General features: G+C 33.7%; 1 protein-coding gene across 1 annotated transcript in view; it reads right to left on the bottom strand.

Moving 5' to 3' along the window:
- Nucleotides 1-25,733, bottom strand: part of PpV (Protein phosphatase V) — a 93,714-nt gene that overhangs the window by 47,395 nt on the left and 20,586 nt on the right. Inside the window, exons 3-5 of the mRNA XM_085823178.1 lie at nt 23,863-23,928; nt 22,962-23,029; nt 9,668-9,741 (exon numbers count right to left, since the gene is read on the bottom strand). Coding sequence (XP_085679304.1) covers nt 9,668-9,741; nt 22,962-23,029; nt 23,863-23,928 — 208 coding nt within the window. The remainder of the gene's footprint in view (nt 1-9,667; nt 9,742-22,961; nt 23,030-23,862; nt 23,929-25,733) is intronic.

The following is a 25,733-nucleotide window of genomic DNA, read 5'->3' as shown; positions in this document are numbered from 1 at the left end:
CAAATCAGATCAACATCGTTCAATAATTCCTGTTTGTTTCCAAACATGGAATTACTTGGAACTTCTCTCAAAGAGAAGTAATGAATGTAACAGTATTTAATACATAAAACAAACACATATTACCTTCAATACTGGTAAAATTTTAGTCAAATAAAAACCTTAAAAACTTGGTACTTTCTGATTATCTGCACTAGGATTCACAAACTCATTGCCAGTTAATTTTTCGCTAACAGACATATATAGCCAACAGACATTTTAAAAATGGCAGCACACTAAGAATTCCATATAAGAATAATCAAATAAAATAAAAAATGAGAACAAGATCATTATTTAGTCACAGTTTTGCCCACCAAAAGAGATTTCCTTCATATTATTTTAGGTTTAAAAAAAAAAAACTGAAAGGTTTCAGATTTTAAATTACGTCCAAAGGCGCATTTTTTAACATTTTGTGTGTTACCTTTAGTTATTAAATATCATGTTCTTTGCCCTTAAACCATCAAATTCAGTTCATGTCGCAAAATAATTTTAAAATGAGCGTATCTTTAGAATTTCCGATACACAGTTCCGTGTGCTGGAGATAAAAAGGTCCCCCCCCCCCTCCCGTGGAGTGTTGCCATTGTTTGCTTTTAAATTGTTGATCAAAAATTCGTTAAAGTTTTACAAAATATGAAATCAATAATAAAACAAACTCCAAATTTCAAATTTTGGCTTTCAGATGGCCATATTCGCAGTAGAATTGCGCCATTCAAAATTGGATGGCTCTAGGTACCCTTGTTTTATCACAATGTGAGAAACATAAATAAATTCATGCAGATTCTCCAATATTTAATTTCTTCAAATATAATACAGGGTGATAGTATTTGGGGGTAACAATTTGAAAAGTGATACAGCCTTTTAAAGTTTTCAATGTAAAATTGCAAGACAAAAACAATAGTCCTTTAGGGACAAAGCCCTTTTGGACTAAAAAAGAAGCATCAGTAACAAAACATTTACCTTTTTCAAGAAATCCATCTTTTTTGCACTGTTGTTCTCCCCATGCATATGATTTATTTTCGCTTAGTCACTTCTGTGTAGCCACGTAACTATTTTGAAAATATACTGCTTTGCCTCATGCATAACTTTTTGGCAGGAGGATTTTTTTAATCAGTACATAAACATTCTAAGTTTGATTTGCTTTTAAAGCAAGGGAAAAAATGTCATTCCGATAAATCAGCACTCATAACTTGTCAGAATACATTGTAATAAAACAATTTATTTTCAATTTTAAGTTTATGTTATATTTAGCAGGCACAAGCATTATAAAAAGAGACTCTAATTTTACTACAAAATAAAAACTAAATTTAAATAATTAATACAAACAGAAGGCATTTATGAGAGATAATTAAACAAAGTAAAAAAAAAAAAAAAAAGATTCAAATCAAAACATAACATCATGAATAGATAAGAAATCTGATTACAAAGAACTGCTGGAAAAAATTAAGATTTTATTTATAAATCTGGTTAAAATTTTACAAAACTGCAGGCTCATTTATACCAAGAAAGGTAATACATTTATCAGAGATAGACAAAGTGATTCATAAAGAAGTATACAGTTTAAATGCACTATAAATCAAGAACAATGCAAGATGTTCTATATAGTCAAAAGTCATTAATCCGGACTCGTCGGGACTTTGGCGATTCCGGATTATAGATCATCAGTTTAAATCTGGTAAGATAGCATGCAGAAATTATAAAATTAAAAATATGAAACCGTAATTTATGAAATAAAGAACAATTATGATCTAAACAGTATCAAAATTTACAAAAAAAAGAAAAGCTTAATATTTATTTGTTTACTTTATTAAACATTTCTTTCAATGTAAGTTGTTTAAGTTGCTTCGTTTTATGTGATAATACTTTCTCTTTAATTCTATAAACAGACATAATTTCTTGTTCAGTTACAAAGTTCCGCTGTTCCAAGTCCTATAATTGCTGTGTTGAGAATACCGACTAATTTGTGAATCGAAATTTTTTCGTTTTCAATAACCTCTGTGTCACTTTCTTCACTATCGGAAGCAAATTATAATGACGAGGAATTTGATTTAAGTCATATCAAATACTGAATACATAGAGATGAAATACTACATTTAGTTAGGAATTATAAGCCAAATAAAATGAAAACATCTGCCCTGAAGATAAGGATAAAGCTGACAGATCAACTTACAATTCATTGCGCGCCGCGGCGTTCCCCCCCCATCACAGAGCAACGTGAAATTGATAAACAGATTTCGGAATGGTTAGGTCATTTTTTGCAGCAATTCCACTTTTGTTTAATGGACTTCGAAACATACTTTCGCTTTGTAGATCCTTTACATATTAGTAAATATATATCGGAAATTCTATTTGACATAATCGAAAGTTCAAGCTTACTTTTATAAAATTGCTCAAACAGTCTGCAAAAAATAATAAGCCGGATCCAATTCGAAGATTAAGGAACAACACAATCTGCAACATCAACTGAATTAGATAACTAGTTTAGCTTATACCATCCGTTATACATTAAACGCTTAGCTTATACCGTCCGTTATACATTAAACGCGCACGCGTAAACATATTTTGCATATGCATATTCGCAGCCGTAAAGGTCTTGCGCGCATGCGTCAACACGACGCATGCGCAGAAAGTTTGTAGCTTTGAGGTCCGAATTATAGATCATTCCGGATTATGGGTGTCTGAATTAATGACTTTTGACTGTATTACCTGTACAGAATTATATGAGATTATTTTAAGTTTTGTTAGAGACAATCACAGATGTTCTATGTGTGAACCCTTTAATCACACAACACACGTCAAGCCGGTACTCTATTTCCACCCAAACATGTTATAGTTGGTTATCCAGGACTTTTGCATTGTTGAACATTGAAAATGCCGTGGTTCGAAAAACAAACATTTATTGTAGAGTAATACGCAGAGGTACACACAGAGAGTGAAAAAGTTTACAGAGGTTATATATATAACTTTACAACAGATCAGGTTTTAACAAATCATAACAAGGCACATAAAACAATCAATCAAAAATAACATTAATAAAATGTAAACAAATAGAATGAGATTAAGTTTCAGAATACATCGGACCTGACAGAAAGCTAAAGCATCGGATGCAACAGAAAGCTATACTTCTTTTTAACCAATAAGAATGCGATTACAAATATCTCAACATGCACCAAGCAGCCCATATTTTTAAACTTTTTCATGCCACTGATAGATTTTCTAGTTGGAGGTTCTTTTCTGAATCGTGACTGAAAATGCTGTTGCACGGCAGTTGCGGATTCTATTTGGCTAAATTCAAGAACATAAAAAGCCTTCTCCACTGCAGAAGCTGCCATTTTGACTGACTAGTCCCATGACATGCACAATATTGCTACATCAGGGGTGGCCAACAAGGTCGATTGCGAGGATAATTTTTGTCGATCGCTCACAATGACTGAAGTGGAATTCGGTATACAATGGAAATATATTCGGTATACCAGAAAGCAATTGCAGAAGACAAAACCTTTTAGCAATAGTTTAATGCATTCTGGGAATTTGCCAAGGTCATAGATTCCTATAATTCGGACAGCCTGACACTTATCTCTGCCCATCCAGCACAATACATTTTGATTTATGTTTTACACTTGTCACCAGATGCAATATGTGATAGCAAATGTTATGGCTCTACTCGTCAAAGAATACAGTCAGTTAGCTTGAATATTTGGTAGTGTCAGACGGTAGCTTCTTTTCTTTTGTATTAATATTATTATTATTAATCAATATTATTTATCCTCAGTGACCGCTTTTGGTTTCAATTTTTTTCTTCTGTTTAAAATGCAAGTACCTTTTCTTTCTTTTAAATCAAACTGCTTTTCTTATATATCTATTTACTTGATAAGTGAGCTTTCTCGGCAACAGATCTCTAAACTATTATAACACTGAGAGAAAAATACAGGACAGTATTACAAATATACAGTACAAAGTCTGTATTACAGACTCGTCGGGACTTCGCCGATTCCGGATTAGGGTTTTTTCCGGATTATAGATCATCAATTTAAATCTGGTGAGATGACATGCAGAAATTATACAATTAAAAATATGAAATCGTAATTTATGAAATAAAGAACAATTATGGTCTAAAGGGTGAACTATTCGAGGGAGACTTAATCAGCCTTGTCCCAGCGGAACCATATGATTAAAAATAGGTCATCCCTCCTCGAAACCAAAACGATGGCAACCAGAGACCCGCGGTTCCTCCTCTCATTAGCTGAGCAAAACGAAAAATTAATTTAAAAGCCAATTAAATCACACATTAAAACTGGGTCCCCAAAGTACGAGCCCCGAGTACACAAAAATGAGTAAAAAGAAACCAAAAAGAACTTTAAAATATACAATCAGCATTCCAACTCTCACTTACTCTAAAAATCATGCTGATAAAACATGGTCTAAAGGGTATCAAAATTTACAAAAAAAAAAAAAAAAAAAAAAAAAAAAAAAAAGCCTACTTAATATTTATTTGTTTACTTTATTAAACATTTCTTTCAATGCAAGTTGTTTAAAATGCTTCCACAAAAAATTCAAAAAGTTACTTTTTCTTGTGTCATATATGGTGGACTTTCCAATGCCATACTTCTCGCATAATTTTGAGACAGATAGGCCTTTATCCATTTTTTGCAGCAATTCCACTTTTTGTTTAATGGACATCGAAACATGCTTTCGCTTTGTAGATCCTTTGGCAGCTCCAGAATTGGAAACTCTTTTTGACATAATCGAAAGTTCAAGCTTAACTTTTATAAAGTTCTTCTAACATTCTGCCAAAAATAATAAGCCGGATCCAATTAGAAGATTAAGGAACAGTGCAATCTACAACATTAACTGAAATGCCTTAGATAATTTTAACTTAGCTTATACCATCCGTTAAACATTAAACACACATGCGTAAATGCATTTTGCATTTACGCATGTGCATAAAGTTTGTAGCTTTGAGGTCCAGATTATAGATCATTCCGGATTACAGACTTTGTACTGTATTAGGAATAACAATAATTCTATTTAAATTAAGATTTTAGTATTTAAGCCATGATAACTATATTGTAACTTTAACATACTTCTTGTAAATTTGAATATATCTTTATTAGATTATAATACACTTGTATTGCTGTGTCCGATGGTAGTATGCAGTATTGTTTTTATTTCTCTCAATATAATGAAGATAATAGTCGCAATTCACGAGTTTTTAATTTTCTAGAAAAATATTTAATTCAATATTTATTCTTTAAATTGTCATATTTCTTTGCATTCAAATATACTTATGAACATGAGTAGTAAACCTAAGAAATTGAAAACTTCTCACTTGAATGAAGAATGAGAACTTGATTACATTTTTACAATGTTGAATGATAAATATTGTTCAATGTGCATTACCTCAGTAGCCATTGCTAAAAAAGGTAATCTGGAGAGACTTTTTTTTAGCTTTAAAAAACAAGTATCAAACAGATTAGCCACCAAATTTCTAAACTGAGAAAACGTAAAGTTAGGGTGTAAGGATTTTAAGTTTTACTAATGTTTATTTGATTTTAATACTTTATACTGTCCTCTCTTATTTTCCACTTCCTGCCAGAATAAACGCAGTTAGTTTTAGTTATGCAAATTGAGCTTGCAAACTGTTAAGTATTAAAGACATGTCTTTTAGACAAAAGAAGGAGTTAGAGAGAGAGACTTCTCACTACTTAACCTCATGCATGCTTTTCAGTCAGTTGCTGTCTGCCTTTAAGGCCAGAATTTAGTTCTCTTAATACTGAAGATGTATTATAGATTTTCCGCATTCTTCTTACTACATACGCAAGGTTTAAATGCCAATTTTTTTGTTACTAGACTTTGTAAAGTTTTTGAGTTTAGTTCTTATTTAATTTCGTTAGTTTGTAGTTCTTATTTTTAGGTTTCGGACCATAAGTACTGGTCTTTGTATCCTGAGGTGCGAGAACAGCTGTACACGGTGAAGAATAAAGGGTAATTAAACCCTTCCCATTTGAGTCGTATCTTCTACACTTGCACGAACATAGTTTAAAGTAAACTCTCTGTTCTTGATCAGGACTCCAGTATGTTTGCAAAAGCAATTGGAAGAAATAGAAGTCCTGATAAGGAAACAAATCTCAATTAACACTCAATTAAGAAATCAACAAAGTGTTTTTAAAAAACCAAGTATGAAGTCACAAGAGTAACTACTGCATCATTCGAATAAGCTAGCTCTTAGCAAAAAAATGTAATCCATTTTCTGATGGTAAATTTGTAAAGGAATTTTTTTTAGAAATGTCAGATTCACTTTTTAACCATTTTAAGAACAAGAGTGAAATTGTTGCTGCAATTCAAGATCTACAATTGCCCTGAAACACAGCGGTGCAACGAATTGAAAGGATGAGTGGGAATGTAGGAAAGCAGTTATATAATGATATTAACAGACGTTCGTGTTTTTCCCTTCAGTGTGATGAATCGACAAATATAAGTGATACAGCACAATTACTTGCTTTCGTTCTTATAGTTTTTAAGAATTTTACATCTAAAGAAGAATAGTTGGGTATGATTTCTTTGAAGGAAAGGACTAGAGGTGTAAACATATTCAAAGCCTTTAAAAACTTGTTCAATGATTTGAAAGTACCACTTTTTAAATTAGTCTCAATTACAACGGATGGCGCAGCTGCAATGATAGGTAGCATAAATGGATTTATAGCGCTATGTAATAAGGAAGACTAATTCCCTGCCTTTTTAAGCTACCACTGCATAATTCACCAGCAAGAGACTAAATACAAAAGAGGTAATGGACATAGCATTCAATTCGAGAAAGTTGCCTCAGACGGCGCCTATTCCAACTGCAGCTCGATGAAAGTCAAGCTGAATTACAAGGTATCTAAAAACGTTCTTGCCGTTTTGGACAATCAGATAGAAAAAGTCATAAAACAAATTATAATCAACGCTAATATCACAAGTAATCACCATTGACATCCAGTGCCTTATGTCAATGAGTGGATAGCTGTGCAATGCCATCGCGGTAAAACTCGGGAGTCTTGGACGCAAAGAAGTTTTCGAGGGCCTTTTCGAGGTCTGGCCGGTTGTTGAAGGATTGTCTATGAAGATGGTTGTCCAGGGAAAAGATGGTAGTCTGTTTGTGCGAGGTCTAGGGAGTATAGAGGATGGGTTAGTATCTCCCAGCTCAGTCGCTGGATGATGTCCCTGGCCTCCCAAGCCACCACATTCAGTCTCGCATTATCATGGAGGAGAAGTACACCCTTACAATTGACCAATGCTGACTCCTTATGCACACGTTACAACTGCTGCGCGTACAGGCTTGCCAAGATGGTTTGGCCCACTGGCAGGAACTCATAGTGCACTCTCTATGGCTGCTCTCAGTCTATCATTATCACTCTATCATCTTCCAGCGCTTGTAGCTGACCGGTGCGTGGTGTACGAGACATATCCCCTGACCTGAACTTCTGAAACCATTGCCTAGTGGTTCATTTGTTAATAGCATCATCCCCAAAGGCCTAACAAATTCGGCGACTTGATTCTGCTGCTGAAAGGCCCTCTTTAAAAACATATAGCAAACACATGCGAATGAGCGCCTTTGATGTGTCCATTTTGATTAGTCGCTGTGTGAGTTATGTTTGAAGTACTGATGCAATGCATATTTATACTTTTGGTCAATGTCCAAACTCGCATCTTAATCACTTCATCACCAGGTTTGGCGACTATTTTTATGTTGGGGTTCACTCTTCCATTGCTATATCAGAAACGGCAAGAACGTTTTTGGTTACCTTGTATTACTACATACAATTGGATGTAGTCGGATGGCTAAGCAGAGGTAAATTTTTGCAGCAATTACATGATTTATTGCCTGAAGTTACAGATTTTCTTCACGAACAAGATGGAAACTGCGAAAATTTAAATGATGAAACTTAGCTTACTGTGCATTTCTTACTGATTTTACTTCAAAATTAAGTCATTTAAATTTAGAATTACAAGGTAAAAATAAAACAGAAATTGATATGATCAGCTGCATAGACACATATAAAACAAAATTAATTTTGCTAATAGAAGATTAGCAACAAAATAATCTGAATCATTTTCCAAATATGGCAGATAACCTAAAAAAACATAAAAATATTAATTATAAGATCGACAAATATGTCGCGGAAATCCAAAAAGTAACTGAAGATAACTGAAATAAGATACCAGGATTTTGAAAAAATTAAAGAAATTGTGGAATTCATATCTTTTTTCCTTTAAAAAAAGATTTAAGTGTGAAACGCATTAGCCAAAAAATTTCAGACATATAATTTATAATTTTGCAAACTGCCTTAACCTTACAAGCCCGACAATTTGACAAAGATTTTTGGAAATATGTCAACCGAGAAAAATATCCTAGTATCACCAAATGTAGCGAATGTATCTATTCTTGTTATCTTCTACATACCTATGGGAATCGGCATTTTCGCACTTGAAACTAACAAAGACTAAACAGCGTTCTGTCCTGATTGATTCCAATACTGAAAACTTATTATTATCTTTCTCAAGATATATACCTAATTATGATTCCTTGGTTAGGGACATGCAATCTCAGTCTTCCCATTAATGTTACGGCAACAAAGTAAATTATAAATCTGTCTTTATCTGTAACTACTTAATAAATATTGTTAATAATTATCCATGTTCTTTTTTTTTTCCCTTTGGCATGAATTTTTGAAATCTTTAAACAATTATTGTTGTTGTTGTTGTTTACGTAGGTAGATAAACCTTATATCTATTTTTCAGTACGAGGTATGCTCAGCGAGATTAAAAATAGATTGAAAATTTAAATTGTATTTTAAGTTAGTAAAAATTTATCTTGAAAAAGTGTAGGAAAACCAATTTTTTTTTTGGTACCACATGTATGGAATGCTGCTATTAAAAGTTGGGTCTGGAAATTTATTTTCTTCATGAGCCTATATCTCGAAAACTTAATAAGTGATTCAAAAAACAAAAAATAGCTTTTAACATATATTTTACTTATCTACCCATACCTCGCTGGAATGCACCTTATACTGAAACATGGTGTATAAACATTGTATGTATTTTACACCCTTCTCCCCCCTTAGACTACACCTATAACAACAAGTCGATCGCGACACACTTTTAAGATAAAAAGTAGGTCTTATATACGAAAAAATTGGCCACCCCTCGCCTACATCACTTCTGTCATGGGTGAGACACAAACTTTAAGAGTACATCTACCTAACGATTTGCTCAGGTGGTGCACATCATTATGACTATTACTGTTTTACATCACCTAGAAAGTGTATGCTTCTTTATGAATCACTCTGTATAATGGAATATCTGAAGTCCAAAATTTTTTTAATATAACTTTCTAATTATATTACTTGGTTAAAAAAAATCATAAAAAATCTAGTACAGTTAAATTTGGGTTAAATTGAATAAAAATTTAAATTTTAACAAATAAATTTGTTATTTTTGAATAAAAAATTACATAATTCTTATATACATAAATTTCTTATATTCTTACACACTTACATAAAAAATTACATACTTGCATTTAATGAACAAAAAAAAAGTTTTTGATGATCTTATTTATCATATAAAAGTGACATTATAATCAAAATTTTAATACCATAAAATCCATAAACCTGAGTAATCTGCCGACTTTCATGATTTCCACGTAGCAAAGTTATTTTATCAGGCCACCTACAAATATTAATTTTATCATTATTACACAAAAATTAAGAATTTCTTTCTAATTTGTAATACAATTATGTTTTATAAGAACTTTGAAAAATCAGAAATATTACAATTTGGTTAAGTCATCGCTGCAAATTATTATATAAAATGCACCTGCCCTTTAACTAGCATTTACGTTACTTTGTTCAAATCTTTACCATTATGTACATACAGGGTGATCAGCGAATAAGCCCTGATTTCAAAATTAAATATCTCTACAACAAAGATCGATAGAATTATGCGGTAAACTGTATGTTTATTAGCAAAACTGTAAAAATGGTGGACAAAAGTTTATAAAATTTAGTTATGAAAATCGTTAACAGATGGCGCTCTAATCGCAATGACCTGTCAATAGCCTTTAAAATATGCTTCGAAGTTGAAAGTGATCAGTACAACTGTTGGCTAGTGAAAAGAGGCTAGCGTAGAAAGTGAAATAATGTATTCCATTGAAAAACGTGTATTTTGGTTCTGGAATTTCACCAATCAGAACACAGTCCTACGGCAACACGTCACAGTTTTCAAAACCGATTCAATGTTCCAGTTGGACCCGATGTAAAAACCATTCGCATGCTCTTCGCGAAATTCAAATGGACTGGTAGCGTGGCTAATGATCGAAAGGGAAATGATGGGCCTAAGCAAACTATAGTCACCCCTGAAAATGCAGCCAAAGTTTCTGGATTTGTTCAGCAAAATCCTAGGAAAAGCATCTGACTTATTGCATCAGAGACAGGTTTGAAGTACACAAGCACACAAAAAATATTTAAAAATAGCCTACGTCTGTTTCCATACAAAATCCAAAGTTATCAGGCCATACCCTTGAAAGCTGTGCAACAAAGGGTTGACTTTGCGAATCATCTAACAATGATCGACAACAGATTTGATGTGAGCTGCATCTGGTTCACAGATACGGCACATTTTCATTTGAATGGAATCGTTAATAAACAAAACTGGAGATTTTGAGGTACTGAAACTCCTCATTTGTGTGAAGAAAAAGTACTGCATTCGCCTAAAGTTATGGCATGGGCTGCGGTATGCGCCAGAGGCATTATCAGACCCTTTTTCGTACGAGAAATGATAACTACTGAACGTTACGTTACAATTTTGGAACGATTTGTCAGCACTCAACTAGCGTTGGAGGATCGACCAGCTATCAACTGGTTCCTGCAAGATGGGGCTCGACCACATCGAACAAATAAAGTTTTTCACTTTCTTCATGAATACTTTGGGAATAGAGTAATTGCGTTAGATTATCCTCAATTTACTGACACAGAAATAGCTTGGCCTCCATATTCTCCCGATCTGAGTCCTTGTGACTTCTTTCTGTGGGGTGCATTGAAAGACGCTGTCTATCGAAACAATCCTGCTACTCTAGATGAGCTTGAACTGTTGATTGGTGTTGCAAAAGATTCCATTTCCGTCGAGACACTGCAAGACGTGATGTCAAATTTCATTGTTCATTTACGCCACCTCATTGTTTCGAACGGTGAACATTTTAAAAAAAAATTGTATTTTGATTGCAAAGGCTGCTTCACTCTATTTTTTTAACTAATTTTTTTCACTCCTTTCAGAGAAAGTTTTCAGTGCAGAGCACCACCTGTAAACGATTTTCGTAACTAAATTTTCTAAACTTTTGTATACTATTTTTACAGTTTTGCTAATAAATGTACAATTTACCGCATAATTCTATCGATTTTTGTTGTAGAGATATTTAATTTTGAGATCAGGGCTTATTCGCTGATCACTCTGTAAATACTGTAATTATGAAAATCTTTTACAGTAACATTTTCTAATAAACTGATCTTTTGACTAAATACATTCAAAAGCCAAGCCACATGATATAATTAAAAACATTTAATTTTGTTTTGAAAACAGTCTGACAAGTAAACCCTTCTCTCCTTTGATACCGATTTCCCGGAAACCCATATACTTTCTGAAAGCTTATTTCACAAGTAGAAAATCTGTGAAGTCTTAGGGGCAGAGGGACAAGCGTTTAGGAGCTACAGGACCCATAAAGTATCATTAAAGTGTGTATAGATGGACATATTCCCGTAATGAAGTCTCTATTTCTTGTATGTTCATGCATTGTCTGCTTCTGAATAACCTCATGGTAAAGTCCTACAAAAAGAACTGGTACCTGAAGGATGTATGGGAAATATCCAGTCTCTGTATATTCATTTCTTCAGACACTACAAATCTTTTGTTCGTTACATAATGGACACAAGCATTATCGACACACAGGAGCATATTCGGCATCGCGATAGGATTTGGGCAATGCAGACGTTTCACTATATCAGTTCTGCACTCATCGTTTCAAGAACTTGATTAAGTATGCTTTTTATAAGGGTGGATGCTTGGGTGACGAACTTGGACAGTGGATTGCGCCAATGGATTACTGCTTTGATTCATTGACATAATGATGAGTGTGCAAAGTGTGAGGCTATTGCTTTTGCAAAATGTGTCCAATGTTAACTTTCTCAATGTTTAATGAGTCGCACACTGACTGTCTCTCACAACAGATTTTGTCTGAAGTCAATAACAAGTCGCATTTTCAGCATCCCAATGTATATCGTTTCTTTTCAACAAGTTGTTTTTTCTTTTATATCAAGATTTTCACCTTCTTACCATGTTATTAGTTTATATAAATACATAAAATGAGCATTTCATCCATGTTTGGTGTCCTGTTTCCAACATTTTACTGATACATTGTGGGTCTTACAGCTCCTAAATGCTTGTTCTGCTGCCCTTAAGATTTCACAGTTTTTCTACTTGTGACATAAGCTTTCAGAAAATATATGGGCTTCTGGGAAATATACATCAAAGGAGAGAAAGTTTACTTGTGAGAGCTGTCAAAATTGTCAGCTTTTTTCTCATTAGTTAAAATAATATTTCAATCAGATTTTCATTATTATAAAACAGTCCTTGCTATCTTAAATGCTACATGAAAATTTCAGAATTTACTGACTGGAGTTTAGAAAATATATCTTTCTTGCGTACTTTACACTAATTTTTGGTACTTGTACATTTTATCATCAACTATTTCAACAAATTAAAATTGTCGTCAAACAATCCAATTTCATGCCAATAATGGATAAGCATGATATCATTGTTGGTATGCATATAGTGATGGACTGTCGCCAATACCACGATAAACTGTATGAAACTGGAAACCCTGCAAAAGAGTTAACTGTGTAACTCTCTTATTTTTTTACACCTTACATTTCTCACTCCTTCAGTATAGGACAATGATATGATACTCTCTATAATATAACTCCTTTTTTCAATATGTATTTGGAATACTAACGAATTTTATCTATTTTTCATGTATTAATAAAGACTGTGTTTTGTGATTTTACAATTTCCGTCTACACCTATTTTGGATTACAAGTTAATTAGGTATGATCTCGCTTGATGATGCGCTGGATAGAACAGTAAGAAGAATCATTTTGCTCTCTATTTTTATTAATTTGTTGTGAAATTTCGAGGCTATAAAATGTTTTACAACAAAAGATTATGAGTCCTGATGAAAAGATCATAGCTAATTAAATAATAATAAAAGAAAAAAAACTGTAAAAGCTAAACTGTAGTTTCATATTAAAATTGAAAATAAATTTTTCGACGATACAAAAATGTTGAATTCAAGTCAAATGCAATTTGCAAAACTGAATTCCAGCAATTATTCAACATGGAAATTCAAAATGCAAATGCTACTAATAAAGGAGGATCTTTACGATGTAATCGAAGATATACCTCCAAGCCCCATTACAGAACAATGGAGTAAACGGGATCGGCAATGTCGCGCGATGAGAAATTTATGTATCGAAGACAGCCAAATAATTCCCATTAAACATGAAACTACTGTTAAAGCCACCTGGGAAAAACTCAGGCAGGTACATGAAAGGTCTAATCTTTCAAGTAAACTATTTCTTTTGCGAAAGCTTTACAGTTTGAAGCTTGAAGAAGACGGAAATATGCAAACACATATAAATACATTACTGGAGTTAGTCGATAAACTCAAATCAATAGGTGAGAACATAAAAGACGAACACGTTTCAGCACTTTCGCTTTGTTCAATGCCTAGTTCTTACGATACACTTATTATGGCTCTTGAAGCCAGAGCAGAATCGGAACTGAATCCAGAATTCTTAAAAGGGAAATTAATTGACGAATTTAACAAGAGAGTTGAAAATAATTCATCAGATTCAAAGGCATTTAAAGCTTCATTTCAAAACAAGACAAAGAGAGAAAAGTTTTGCTCATATTGTCATAAAAATAACCATTTTAGATCAGAGTGTTATCATCTAAAATCGAAACAAAGAAATGAACCACGCCAAAACTCAAAGAAAACATATGCGGATTCTAAAACACGCCAAGCAAAGAATATAGGTAACCTCGCAATGAACCAACAACAAACAAAAATTAAAACACCGGAAATTGAATCCAGATGTGACAGCGTCGCTCTGTCTATTAACTACACCGTACATCAATCATCCGAGAGTTTTATTTTTGACAGCGGAGCAAGTAATCACCTGGTAAATAATAAGAAATATTTCATGGAATGTAAACCCATAAATCCATCAGATATTATAACTGCGAATGGGCAATGTATTAAATCAACGGTGATAGGAACTGTCCGTTTTAAAACATTAAATGCTAAACAAAAAATAACTGAAGTTCTCTTATCAGAAGTTTTATACGCTCCTGAATTAGGAACAAATTTAATCTCAATTAAGAAAATAACAGAAAAAGGACTTTGGTTCTATTTGAAGGAAATAAACGTATGTGTGGTGATGGCGATAAGGAGCGCGCCTTGCACCCTCCAATAAGTGTGGCAACCCTAGAGGAGAAGTTTCTTACGAGTAGCGAGCAGAGCGAAACAGGCAGGCTGTCAGGCAGTGTGCGCGAAGTTCCGAAATAAAGCTTAATTTTTATTGTGCACTATGTCTTGTTAATATTTATATTAATGCAGTAAGAACATAATCTGTGATATGGAATTCGAGGATTGGTGGTAAAAACATAATAGGAAATCTCTATAATGGTAACCCGGACTGTGTTAAATCGTATGAACAGTTCTCAAGCACTTTCGGTTTTGACTACAAGCCATCACTCAAGATCTCCAAACCAGAAGTAATGGATTACATCGGTTTTCGTCCTCCGGATCACAGATGAGTAGTAATTATAGATCATTTTATAATTCTGTTTTCTACTTATCATTTAATTTCATTTTCTTTAGTTAAATTTTTGCTTTTATTTTGGCTTAAAAACCTTGCACAATGTCTGATGTTCATGCCGCCCAAATTCCGGTTTATAACCGATCAGACCCATCTTTATGGTTTATTATGTGTGAAAGTACCTTTGCTCTTGCCACCCCGAAACCTATCACAGAATCCATTACTAAATATAATTACATAGTTGCTCATCTTCCTCAAGATATTGCATCAATAGTACGGAATTTACTTATGAAACCAGACCATATTGATCCATATACAAAGCTCAAAACTGAGTTAATAAATCGTTCGGGAGAATCTTTTCAGCAAGAAATTCGCCAATTATTATCTGGAGAGGAATTAGGCTCTCGAAAACCTTCCGATTTGCTTAGAAATATGAAGCGTCGAGCAGAATCTTTAAATGTTCCTGATAACTTAATGTTAGAATTATTCCTTCAACATTTGCCTTCGACTGTTCAGTCTATTTTGGCAGCGGTTTCCAATTTAACTGTAGATAAAGCTGCAGAAATTGCCGACACAATTTTGGAAGTAAATCCAACCCCAGGGACTTGTGCCGTTTCTCGCACAGTCGATCAGTCTCTTGAGGATAAATTATTTAAACAAATAGAAAAATTAAACAAACGTATTGATCGCATTTCTCTTTCTCGTAGTCGCTCACCAAATCGCGGAGATCGCAATAAGGAAAGAAGCAATTCCAAAAGGAGAGATTATTCTGTTTGCTGGTATCATAGACGTTTTGGGAAAAAGTGTAGAGATGACAAATGTACAAAACCTTGTTCATGGCAGGGAAACGAAACCAGCAAAGAATAGAGGCGACTTATTCTTTGCCTCAAGTTTCACGTCGCCTGTTCGTTCGTGACCGTAGAACAAACCTTTCATTCTTGGTCGATACCGGCTCTGACGTGTCTTTACTTCCAGCAAATAATTCTCAAAAACGGAATTCGTCCCAACAAACACTTTTCGCTGCTAATTCTTCTACTATTCATGTTTATGGTCAAAAAACACTTTCTTTGGATTTCAAATTAAGACGACAGTTTACATGGACTTTTCTTATAGCAAATGTTAGTACACCCATTCTTGGAGCAGATTATCTCCATTTCTTTGAATTGGTGCTTGATCTCAGAAACAAATGTCTCAAAGATTTAAAAATGCATTTTAAAACCGTCGGTTGCATGAAAAATGCAAGCATTTATTCAGTAAAAACTGTATTTAGTGATACACCATATCACAAAATTTTAAAAGAATTTCCTTCAGTTACTAGATTACCAGATCCTAACCAACCTGTTAAACATAACACCGTTCATTATATCATAACTAAAGGTCCACCTGTGGTTGCAAAACCTCGTCGGTTAGCTCCAGATCGCTTAAAAATAGCAAAACAAGAATTTCAAACTATGATGCAATTGGGGCATTTGAGACCTTCGAGCAGCAATTATGCATCCCCACTTCACATGGTTCCAAAAAAGGGAAGTCTGGAATGGAGACCTGTAGGAGATTATCGAGCATTGAACACTCAAACAATAAAAGACAAATACCCTATTCCATGCTTAGCCGATTTTACTGCTGCATTGCACGGTACTAAAATTTTTAGTCATGTCGACCTGATTAAGGCATACCATCAAATACCAATTAACCCAGCCGACATCCACAAAACCGCCATATGCACACCATTCGGTTTATTCGAAAGTACCCGTATGCAATTCGGCTTATGCAATGCATCCGCGACTTTTCAACGCTTTATAGATGAAGTCACGCGGGATTTAGAAGGTGTTTACGCTTTTGTCGATGACTTGCTCATAGCCTCTAAAGATTCTGAGGAACATTGCAGGCATTTGAAAGCTTTATTTTCCAAACTTCAGGAATATGGACTTTGCATAAATGTTTCAAAATGCACCTTTGGTCAAATGTCTATTGATTTCTTAGGTTTTCACCTTAGTGAAAACGGAATTGAACCTCTTCCTGACAAAGTCAAATGTATTTTAGAATTTCCTCAACCTACCACTCTCACTCAGCTTCGCCGATTTTTAGGCATGTTTGACTTTTACAGATGTTTCATACCTAAAGCAGCACATATTCTTTCTCCTTTAATAAAATTGTTAGAAGGCTATATTAATAAAAAGAAATCTCGTTCTCGTGTTCAGGATTCATCCCCACAATTAAATTGGAACGAGAATGCTGAACAAGCCTTTATTGCTGCCAAAAATGCCATTGCTCAGGCTACCCTTTTGAGACACCCTATTCCCGGAGCCCAGCTAAGCATCTGGGTAGATGCCTCAGACGTCGCAATCGGCGGCACACTTATGCAGTTGTCTCAACAAACATGGGAACCTATAGCATTTTTCTCTATGAAACTCAATAAAAGTCAACAGAAATGGTCCGCGTACGATAGGGAATTATTTTCTATTTATTCTGCAATTAAGAAATTCCGACACATGTTAGAGGGCAGAAATTTTATAATTTATACGGATCAAAAACCGTTAATATACGCTTTTAAACAGAACCCTCATAAATGTTCACCTCGACAATTGCGCCATTTAGATTTTATTTCTCAGTACTCTACTGATATTAGCCATGTGCAAGGTTCAAAAAACGTCGTTGCTGATGCTCTTTCAAGAATCGAAATTAATTCCATAACAAAATCTCCATTTTTGGATTTTAAAAAAATTTCGGAAGCTCAACGGCATGATCCGGAGGTACAAGACCTTCTCAAAAACAATCTCATCATCTTTGAAACTGGAATTTAAACCGTGCCAATATTCTGATGGTAATATTCTTTGTGACATATCAACAGACATTCCTCGTCCATTTGTTCCGAATTCCTTTCGCAGACTCATCTTTAATCATTTGCATAATCTGTCACATCCAGGAATTGCAGCTACTACGAAGCTTATTTGTTCTCGTTATGTATGGCCCGATATGAAACGTCATATCAAAAATTGGGTGAAATCCTGTGAATCTTGCCATAAATCGAAAATTATTAGGCATACTAAAGCACCACTGGGCACATTCTCTCTTCCTGATGCACGTTTTTCAGAAATCCATATGGATATCGTCGGACCGTTACCTCCATCAGAAGGCAACGTGTACCTGGCCTGAAGCCATTCCCATCCCGGATATGAAAACGGAAACCATTTGCAGAGCCATCTTCAACTGTTGGATATCTCGTTTTGGCTGCCCATCGATCATAACAACAGACCAAGGTTCTCAAATGAGATCCGCACTTTTTGCAGAATTTACGTGCATTTTGGGTACGAACAGAATCACAACAACAGCCTATCATCCAATGTCCAACGGCATTGTTGAACAATTTCATCGACATTTAAAATCTTCTCTCAAGGCTCACGAGACCAATAACTGGACTGAAACACTACCAGTTGTTATGCTTGGTATTCGGACAGCCGTAAAGGAAGATCTACAGTCATCTTGTGCTGAACTGGTGTACGGCACAACTCTCAAGCTGCCTAGTGATATGATAATGTCATCTAAGATATCTCCGTATGACACACAATTTATCACGAATCTTCGGCATAGAATGCAACAATTGAATCCAACAGCAACATCTGCACATTGTCAAGAAAAATGTTATGTAAGTGCTACCTTAAAGTCGTGTACGCATGTATACTTACGTGTCGATCGAGTAAAGCCACCTCTGTGCCAACCATATACAGGTCCGCATAAAGTCCTTTCTAGAACGGACAAAACTTTCACAATTGATATTAACGGTCTGAAATCTACTGTGTCTATTGACTGTGTGAAACCAGCCTATTTGCTTTCAGACTCTAATTTGCCTGAACTGAAAACAAATAAAGACTTAAAGACAGTTCAGCAGAATAAATCTGCAAACGAACTCTCTAAGACACAAACTGTCACCAGATCGGGAAGACATGTTCACTTCCCTAAGAAACTTGCTTCTTACATAACAATTTAAAACACTTTTTTAAAATTCATATCTTAACATATTTCTTGTTATTTCATGTTTATTATATGTGTCAATACCTTGTTATATACTGAATTGCATTTTGATCTTTTCTAATTTTATATTCTAATTTTGTAATCATGTAAAAAATACCCGACAGCACGGATACTCTGAGATAATTTCATAACCTATGTCGTTCCTTTGAATAGCCATTAAAGGAACTGGGGGGAAACTCTGTGGTGATGGCGATAAGGAGCGTGCCTTGCGCCCTCCGATAAGTGTGGCAACCCTAGAGGAGAAGTTTCTTACGAGTAGCGAGCAGAGCAAAACAGGCAGGCTGTCGGGCAGTGTGCGCGAAGTTCCGAAATAAAGCTTAATTTTTATTGTGCACTATGTCTTGTTAATATTTATATTAATGCAGTAAGAACATAATCTGTGATATGGAATTCGAGGATTGGTGGTAAAAACATAACAGGAAATCACCATATATGATCGCAAAAGGAGATCAGATTATTCTAGAATGTCATGCAACTAATAATCTTTACCAAATTAAACCAATAGTTAGGAGTAATGAACCATCAGTTCATGTAGCATTTCAGTGCAAAAATGAGAACTGTGTTCAACTTTGGCATAGACGCCTTGGTCACAGAAACGATGACGCAACCAAGCAACTTGTAAACAAAGAACTTGCTGAAGGAATTAAACTAGATAATTGTAAACATGACATCAAATGCATTCAGTGCATAAAATGTAAACTAACTGATTTTCCGTATCCCAAAGAATCGAAATTCAGAGCATCTAAACCGCTAGAACTCATTCACACTGATGTTTTAGAACCAGTACAAACACCATCTGTCAGTGTATACCTATACTTCGTAACTTTTATTGAAGATTACAGCAGGTTCACAATGATTTACCTAATGAAAAAGAAAAATGAAGTAATTTCTAAACTAAAACAATTTATTGCTCTTACAAACAATAAATTCGGGAGAAAGGTAAAAACGCTAAGAAGTGATAACGGGGTGAGTACACAAGTAAGGAACTTGAAGAATATCTTATAAAACATGGTATAAATCACTAGCTTACTGTACCGTATTGTCCAGCACAAAATGGAGTCAGTGAACGGAAAAATAGGTCTTTGATGGAGATGACAAGATGTCTTTTAGCTGACTCAGGTCAACCTCACAGATACTGGGCCGAAGCAGTGCTGACTGCAAATTATTTACAGAATCGTATGCCTACAAAACCAAATGCAAAAACTCCATACGAATTATGGAATAACAAGAAACCCAACCTCTCTCATCTGAGGACTTTTGGGTGCAAGGCTTTTGCTTACATCCATAAATCTAAAAGAGGTAAATTGGATGATACTGCTATAGAAGGAATACTCGTCGGCTACGACAGCAGAAGCAAAGGCTACAAAATTTTAATTCCTGGAGACAAAATTATAATAAGTCGATCTGTACGATTTATTGAAGACACTGGAACTGAGGAGCCTGTAAGCATCTATTTAAACCAGGATGAAAAAAATTCTAAGGAAGAAAGCTCAGAACGGGAAAAAATAAAAATAGAAGAACCCGAAGAGAAAGAAATATCAGAACACGAAGAAGAACCTTTGGAAGTCAGAAGATCGAACAGACTTACAAAAGGTAAACCTCCTGATCGTTACAGATTCTATGCCAAATATCCAATCTCCTCAGAACCCAAAACCTGGAAGGAAATTCAAAGTTTGGAAGAAAATGAAAAAAGAAAATGGCTAACAGCTGTTCGAGAAGAAATTAATTCACTAGAAGAGAACAACACTTGGGAATTAGTTGATTTACCAAAAGGAAGAAAACCAATAGGATGCAAATGGTCTTTTAAGACAAAGCTCAATGCAGAAGGAAAAATTGAAAGATACAAAGCTAGATCAGTCGCAAAAGGATTTAGCCAGAAGTTTGGATCTGACTATGATGAAACCTTTGCTCTTGTAGTAAAATACACAACGCTACGATCCTTCCTATGTGCAGCTTCGTATAAGAACATGTCTGTCAGACATATTGATGTCAAAACAGCTTTCCTTCATGGAGAACTAGAAGAAGAAATTACATGACTCAACCCGAAGGATACTCAAAAGCTGGAAATGAAAATAAAGTTTGCAAGCTGAAGAAATCTATATATGGTTTAAAACAAGCAGCTAGAGCTTGGAATCTGAAAATTGGAAAAATACTTCTAAACATGTCATTTAAACAAAGTAAAGCAGACCCATGCTTGTTTTTCAAAAACATCAATGGAAAATTCATGTATATAATATTATATGTAGATGATATGCTTGTAGGAAATGAAAGAGAAGAAGATGTAATGGAAACAATCCAACAATTGAACGCTAAATTCAAAATCAAAAACCTAGGAGAAGTCACCTACTACCTCGGAATAAACATTGAAAGATTTGAAGATGGAAATTTTGCCATAAACCAAAGGAATAAAATCGAAGAAACAGTTCAAAAGTTTGGACTTCAGAATGAAAAACCAACATATACGCCAATGGAAACAAATTACTGCAAACTAGAAGCTGAAGATGATCTTCTAGAGAATAATACAGAATATAGACAAGCAATAGGGGCATTATTATATATTGCAACAATCAGCAAACCAGATATAGCATGTGCAGTCAATCTACTGAGTAGAAGAAATGAAAAACCTCAGAACATAGATTGGAGTGCTGTCAAGAAAGTCATTCGATACTTGCACATAACTAAAGACTTTAAGTTGGTCTTTAACAAAATTCAAGAACCTATACTAACTGCAGATTGAGCAAATGACAGAACAACAAGAAAATCCATTAGCGGATACATATTCAAACTAGGAAATAACTGCATTTCATGGAGCAGCAAACGTCAAAACTGCATTGCACTATCTTCAACTGAAGCAGAATATATTGCAGCAGCTAATACAGCACAAGAAGCACAATGGCTGTTAAATTTGCTTAAAGATCTAGGACTGAAACAAAATCTGTCGGTTACTCTCTATGAAGATAACAAATCATGCAGCAAACAATCACAAACGGAGAAAAATAGCTTTAGAACAAAGCATATAGACGTGAAATACCACTACTTGCGTGAACAAAACGGGATTCTGAGCCTAGACTACTGCAGAAGCTCCGACATGATTGCGGACCTACTCACCAAACCACTAGGCAAACCTGTGTTCGAGAAACTTCGAGAATTGCTGCAAATGGCAATCCTGCCCATCAAGTAGAGGTGTTGGTATGCATATAGTGATGGACTGTCGCCAATAGCACGATAAACCGTATAAACTGGAAACCCTGCAAATGAGTTAACTGTGTAACTCTCTTATTTTTTACACCTTACTTTTCTCACTCCTTCAGTATAGAACAGTGATATGATACTCTCTATAATATAACTTCTTTTTCAATATGTATTTGGAATACTAACGAATTTTATCTATTTTTCATGTATTAATAAAGAATGTGTTTTGTGATCTTACAATTTCCGTCTACACCTATTTTGGATTACAAGTTAATTAGGTATGATCTCCCTTGATGATGCGCTGGATAGAACGGTAAGAAGAATCATTTTGCTCTCTATTTTTATTAATTTGTTGTGAAATTTCAAGGCTATAAAATGTTTTAAAACAATCATAACCCAGTTATCTTCGCTTTGGTTTAGTATAAACATTGACTTTGGTTTCTGATAAATCAGCATGGAAGTATTAAACTTATTTCATTTATCTACAGTTGTTTTAGACTCTTGGAAGGCCTATAAAACTAATAAATTATAAGCTATAAGATTTGAACATATTAATCATCAATATAATTTTTTGGAAAAGTTTCAGATGCATTTTAAAAGATGCAAAGAAGCCAGAAAAATGTTTTGTGCTAAACAAATGTAATCTAGAATACATTTTAGAGATTAATGCCTTTTATCCTTAATTCTAAACATAATACACTTATACATGCATTGTTAACTATGCTGCATGATAAAAAAATATGTTTTAATATACTATTTAGTTTGTAAAATTCTTATAGTGAATTACTTTTTACTTACTTGGCTTTCAGAGTTAAAAGCCTAGTAAAGGTTTCAAGACTATAATATCCTCTATCTACAAAATCCCCCTGAAACAGACAACAGAAACATCATGAGACCATTTGTTGTATATCAGCCTTAAGATAAAAGTAGCATTCTACTGAATGTAAATTTCATTATTTACATCTGGCAGCTAGTGCTAATTTTACAAATTGGCAGATTTTGGTCTTTTACTACATAACATTTTTAATCAAAATGGAAAGAAAATGTTATTGAAATGTCATAAGAAAATAAGGTACTCTTCTGTTTTCAGGACCAGATTCAGAAGTATATATATGTATGTACACACACAGATACATATATGTATGTACATATATACATACATACATGAACACATACATACATTTCTGGACTCAGTCCTGATAACAGAACAGTACCAAAAATAATTAAACAGAATGTGAAATTAATGACTTATTTTAATCATTTATTTAAATTGTTACAAAATTTTCACACACATTCAATGTTTTTTTCCTCAAAGTACTTTTTCATTTTACCTACCTATAATTAATACAGGATGTTATAACTTGTAATGGGTGAGCCTTAAATTTCAGTAAAAAATCAACATATAGAAGTAAACCAATTTTTATATTATTTTAAGCTTATTCCAATCAAGTAAAAGAAGCCTGCTGCTATTAAATACATAGACAGAAAGAAAATATTCAACTAGTTAAGAATCATATACCTTTTTAAGTGATTAAGTTTTTAGTACATTGACGACTTCAAATATCCAGTGATAAGTACTGTGAGCTTCCAAAATATAATAAAGCAGAACTTTAAGTGAAAAGTAACAGGCATGTTTTGAATTCTAATTCGAAGAGTCTATATTTAATATCTAAATCATAAATAGATTAAAAATACTTACCAGAAATATGTAATTTGTGTCTGGAACTTTTCCTCCTGTCCTAAATAATTCCTCAAGATCATAAAACTACAACAGAAAAAAAATGCAATTAAAATTTGGAATTTCTATTTATGAAAATGGTTACAGAATGAAAGCCAGAAGCATTTAATGGGATAATTTTATAAAGAAATAGACAGATTTATAATGTTTCATATTCTTAAGACAATATTGATACAGTTATTAACAAAAAGACAATTCATCTTTTATATGTTTATTATATATTTCATTAATTTTTAAACAGATGGTAAGATATAGCTACAGGTATATTCTAAAACCTCTATGACTACTACCTAAAGCATCACAAAATTTTCTTCTTCTGTAAAAGTGATTGTACGATAGGACATGAATATCCATATTGTTTAAGTTTACCTTTACATCCTCCAAAATGATAACCTGCCCCTAAGGGAACTGCATTTCCCCTTCTTTATGCTTCTCTTATTCTAAAAATAATTTTCTGTAGCTCCATTATGAAATTACTATCACAGTAGTCTACCATTTTAATTAATATATTACTACATACATATGTGTGTGTATATGTAAGATAAAAAATATATAAATCAAAATTATAACTTAAATTAACGGGCAACCCCTTAATTCTCCCTCTCTATTCTAAAAATCTTAATAATTCCTGGGGATTGCATGATTTCTAGATTAATCTAAGCCACAAAGCTACAGTTAATGCTCGTGACGTGGTTAAACTTTAAGAACTGAAACCTTAAACCAAAACCTTTCTCTTTACACAATTTTGCTGAGTATTATCATGTTGCTAACTACGCCATTATTTAAAATATGATCATCTATATAAAATTGTGGTATGCATATTGTGTTCTTGATCATGTATAATGAGAAATATGGTCTTGATAATTAGTTCAGGTCCAGCAATAAAGATTATGTTCAGTTTGGCTACGTCTGTCTACAAGTGTCTCTTTTGAGTGTCATCTTTGAGTCTGAATCTGGTAGTAAATCCAGATTTTCAAATGTGGTGGTAGAGTTTTCCTCTCCTCATCTCTGGGCTATGGGGGACATACACAACAAATTTTGAACACAAAAACTCTGGAAAGAAGGGAAAAAAAATGATAGTAAGATGTGTTACACAGTGCCAAATATTTTGGAACTAATTTGTTTTTTCACAGAATCCTTCATCCCCCCTCGTTTAATCTTCCTACAAAATGTGGTATCATTCTCACAAACAGATCGCTCTACAGAACACTGTGAGCACTGTCAGTTTAATTATGGCCACCCGGTATATAGGTACTACTTTGGTAAACGAGGACACGGGTTTTTTGTGAAAAACATTACGCTTGGCGGTAGATGATAACTGATACGAATTATGGCAACCCATTGTTGGACAAATTATTAATGGTAACCTATAATTTGAGCACTGTAGTGTTTTACATCATTTAATATTTAAAATAATGGGCTTTAATATGCATTAATTCAATGTTTTAAATATTATTTATGGCTATCACATATTAAAAATTGATTTAATTTTTCACTTTTATTTGAAAAACTGATTTTGTTAGATAAGATATTTTAATTAATTTTATGCTGTGTCTGATGTAATCAATGACATCATTTTATCTTTAAAATAATGAGTTTTAATATCTTTAAATTTTGCTTTTTGATATGTATAAATCTTGGGTTTTAAATATTATTTACGGCTGTTAAATATTAAAATTGTAATTTTGTATTTTTATTTGAAAAACTGATTTTATTATTTATGATTATTGGTTTATATGATTAGTTACAGAATATTTGTGCATTACCACACTATTTTAGAAATTTTGTTCCATTATTCGTATACATATTTTGAAAGTTTGTTCTACATTCTT

The sequence above is a fragment of the Stegodyphus dumicola genome, chromosome 9 (assembly GCF_044657685.1).
Source record: "Stegodyphus dumicola isolate Sdum_Otavi_A_Nest chromosome 9, ASM4465768v1".
NCBI lineage: Eukaryota > Metazoa > Arthropoda > Arachnida > Araneae > Eresidae > Stegodyphus > Stegodyphus dumicola.
The sequence above is the reverse complement of the archived record's forward strand: the minus strand, read 5'-3'. Positions and strand labels throughout refer to the sequence as shown.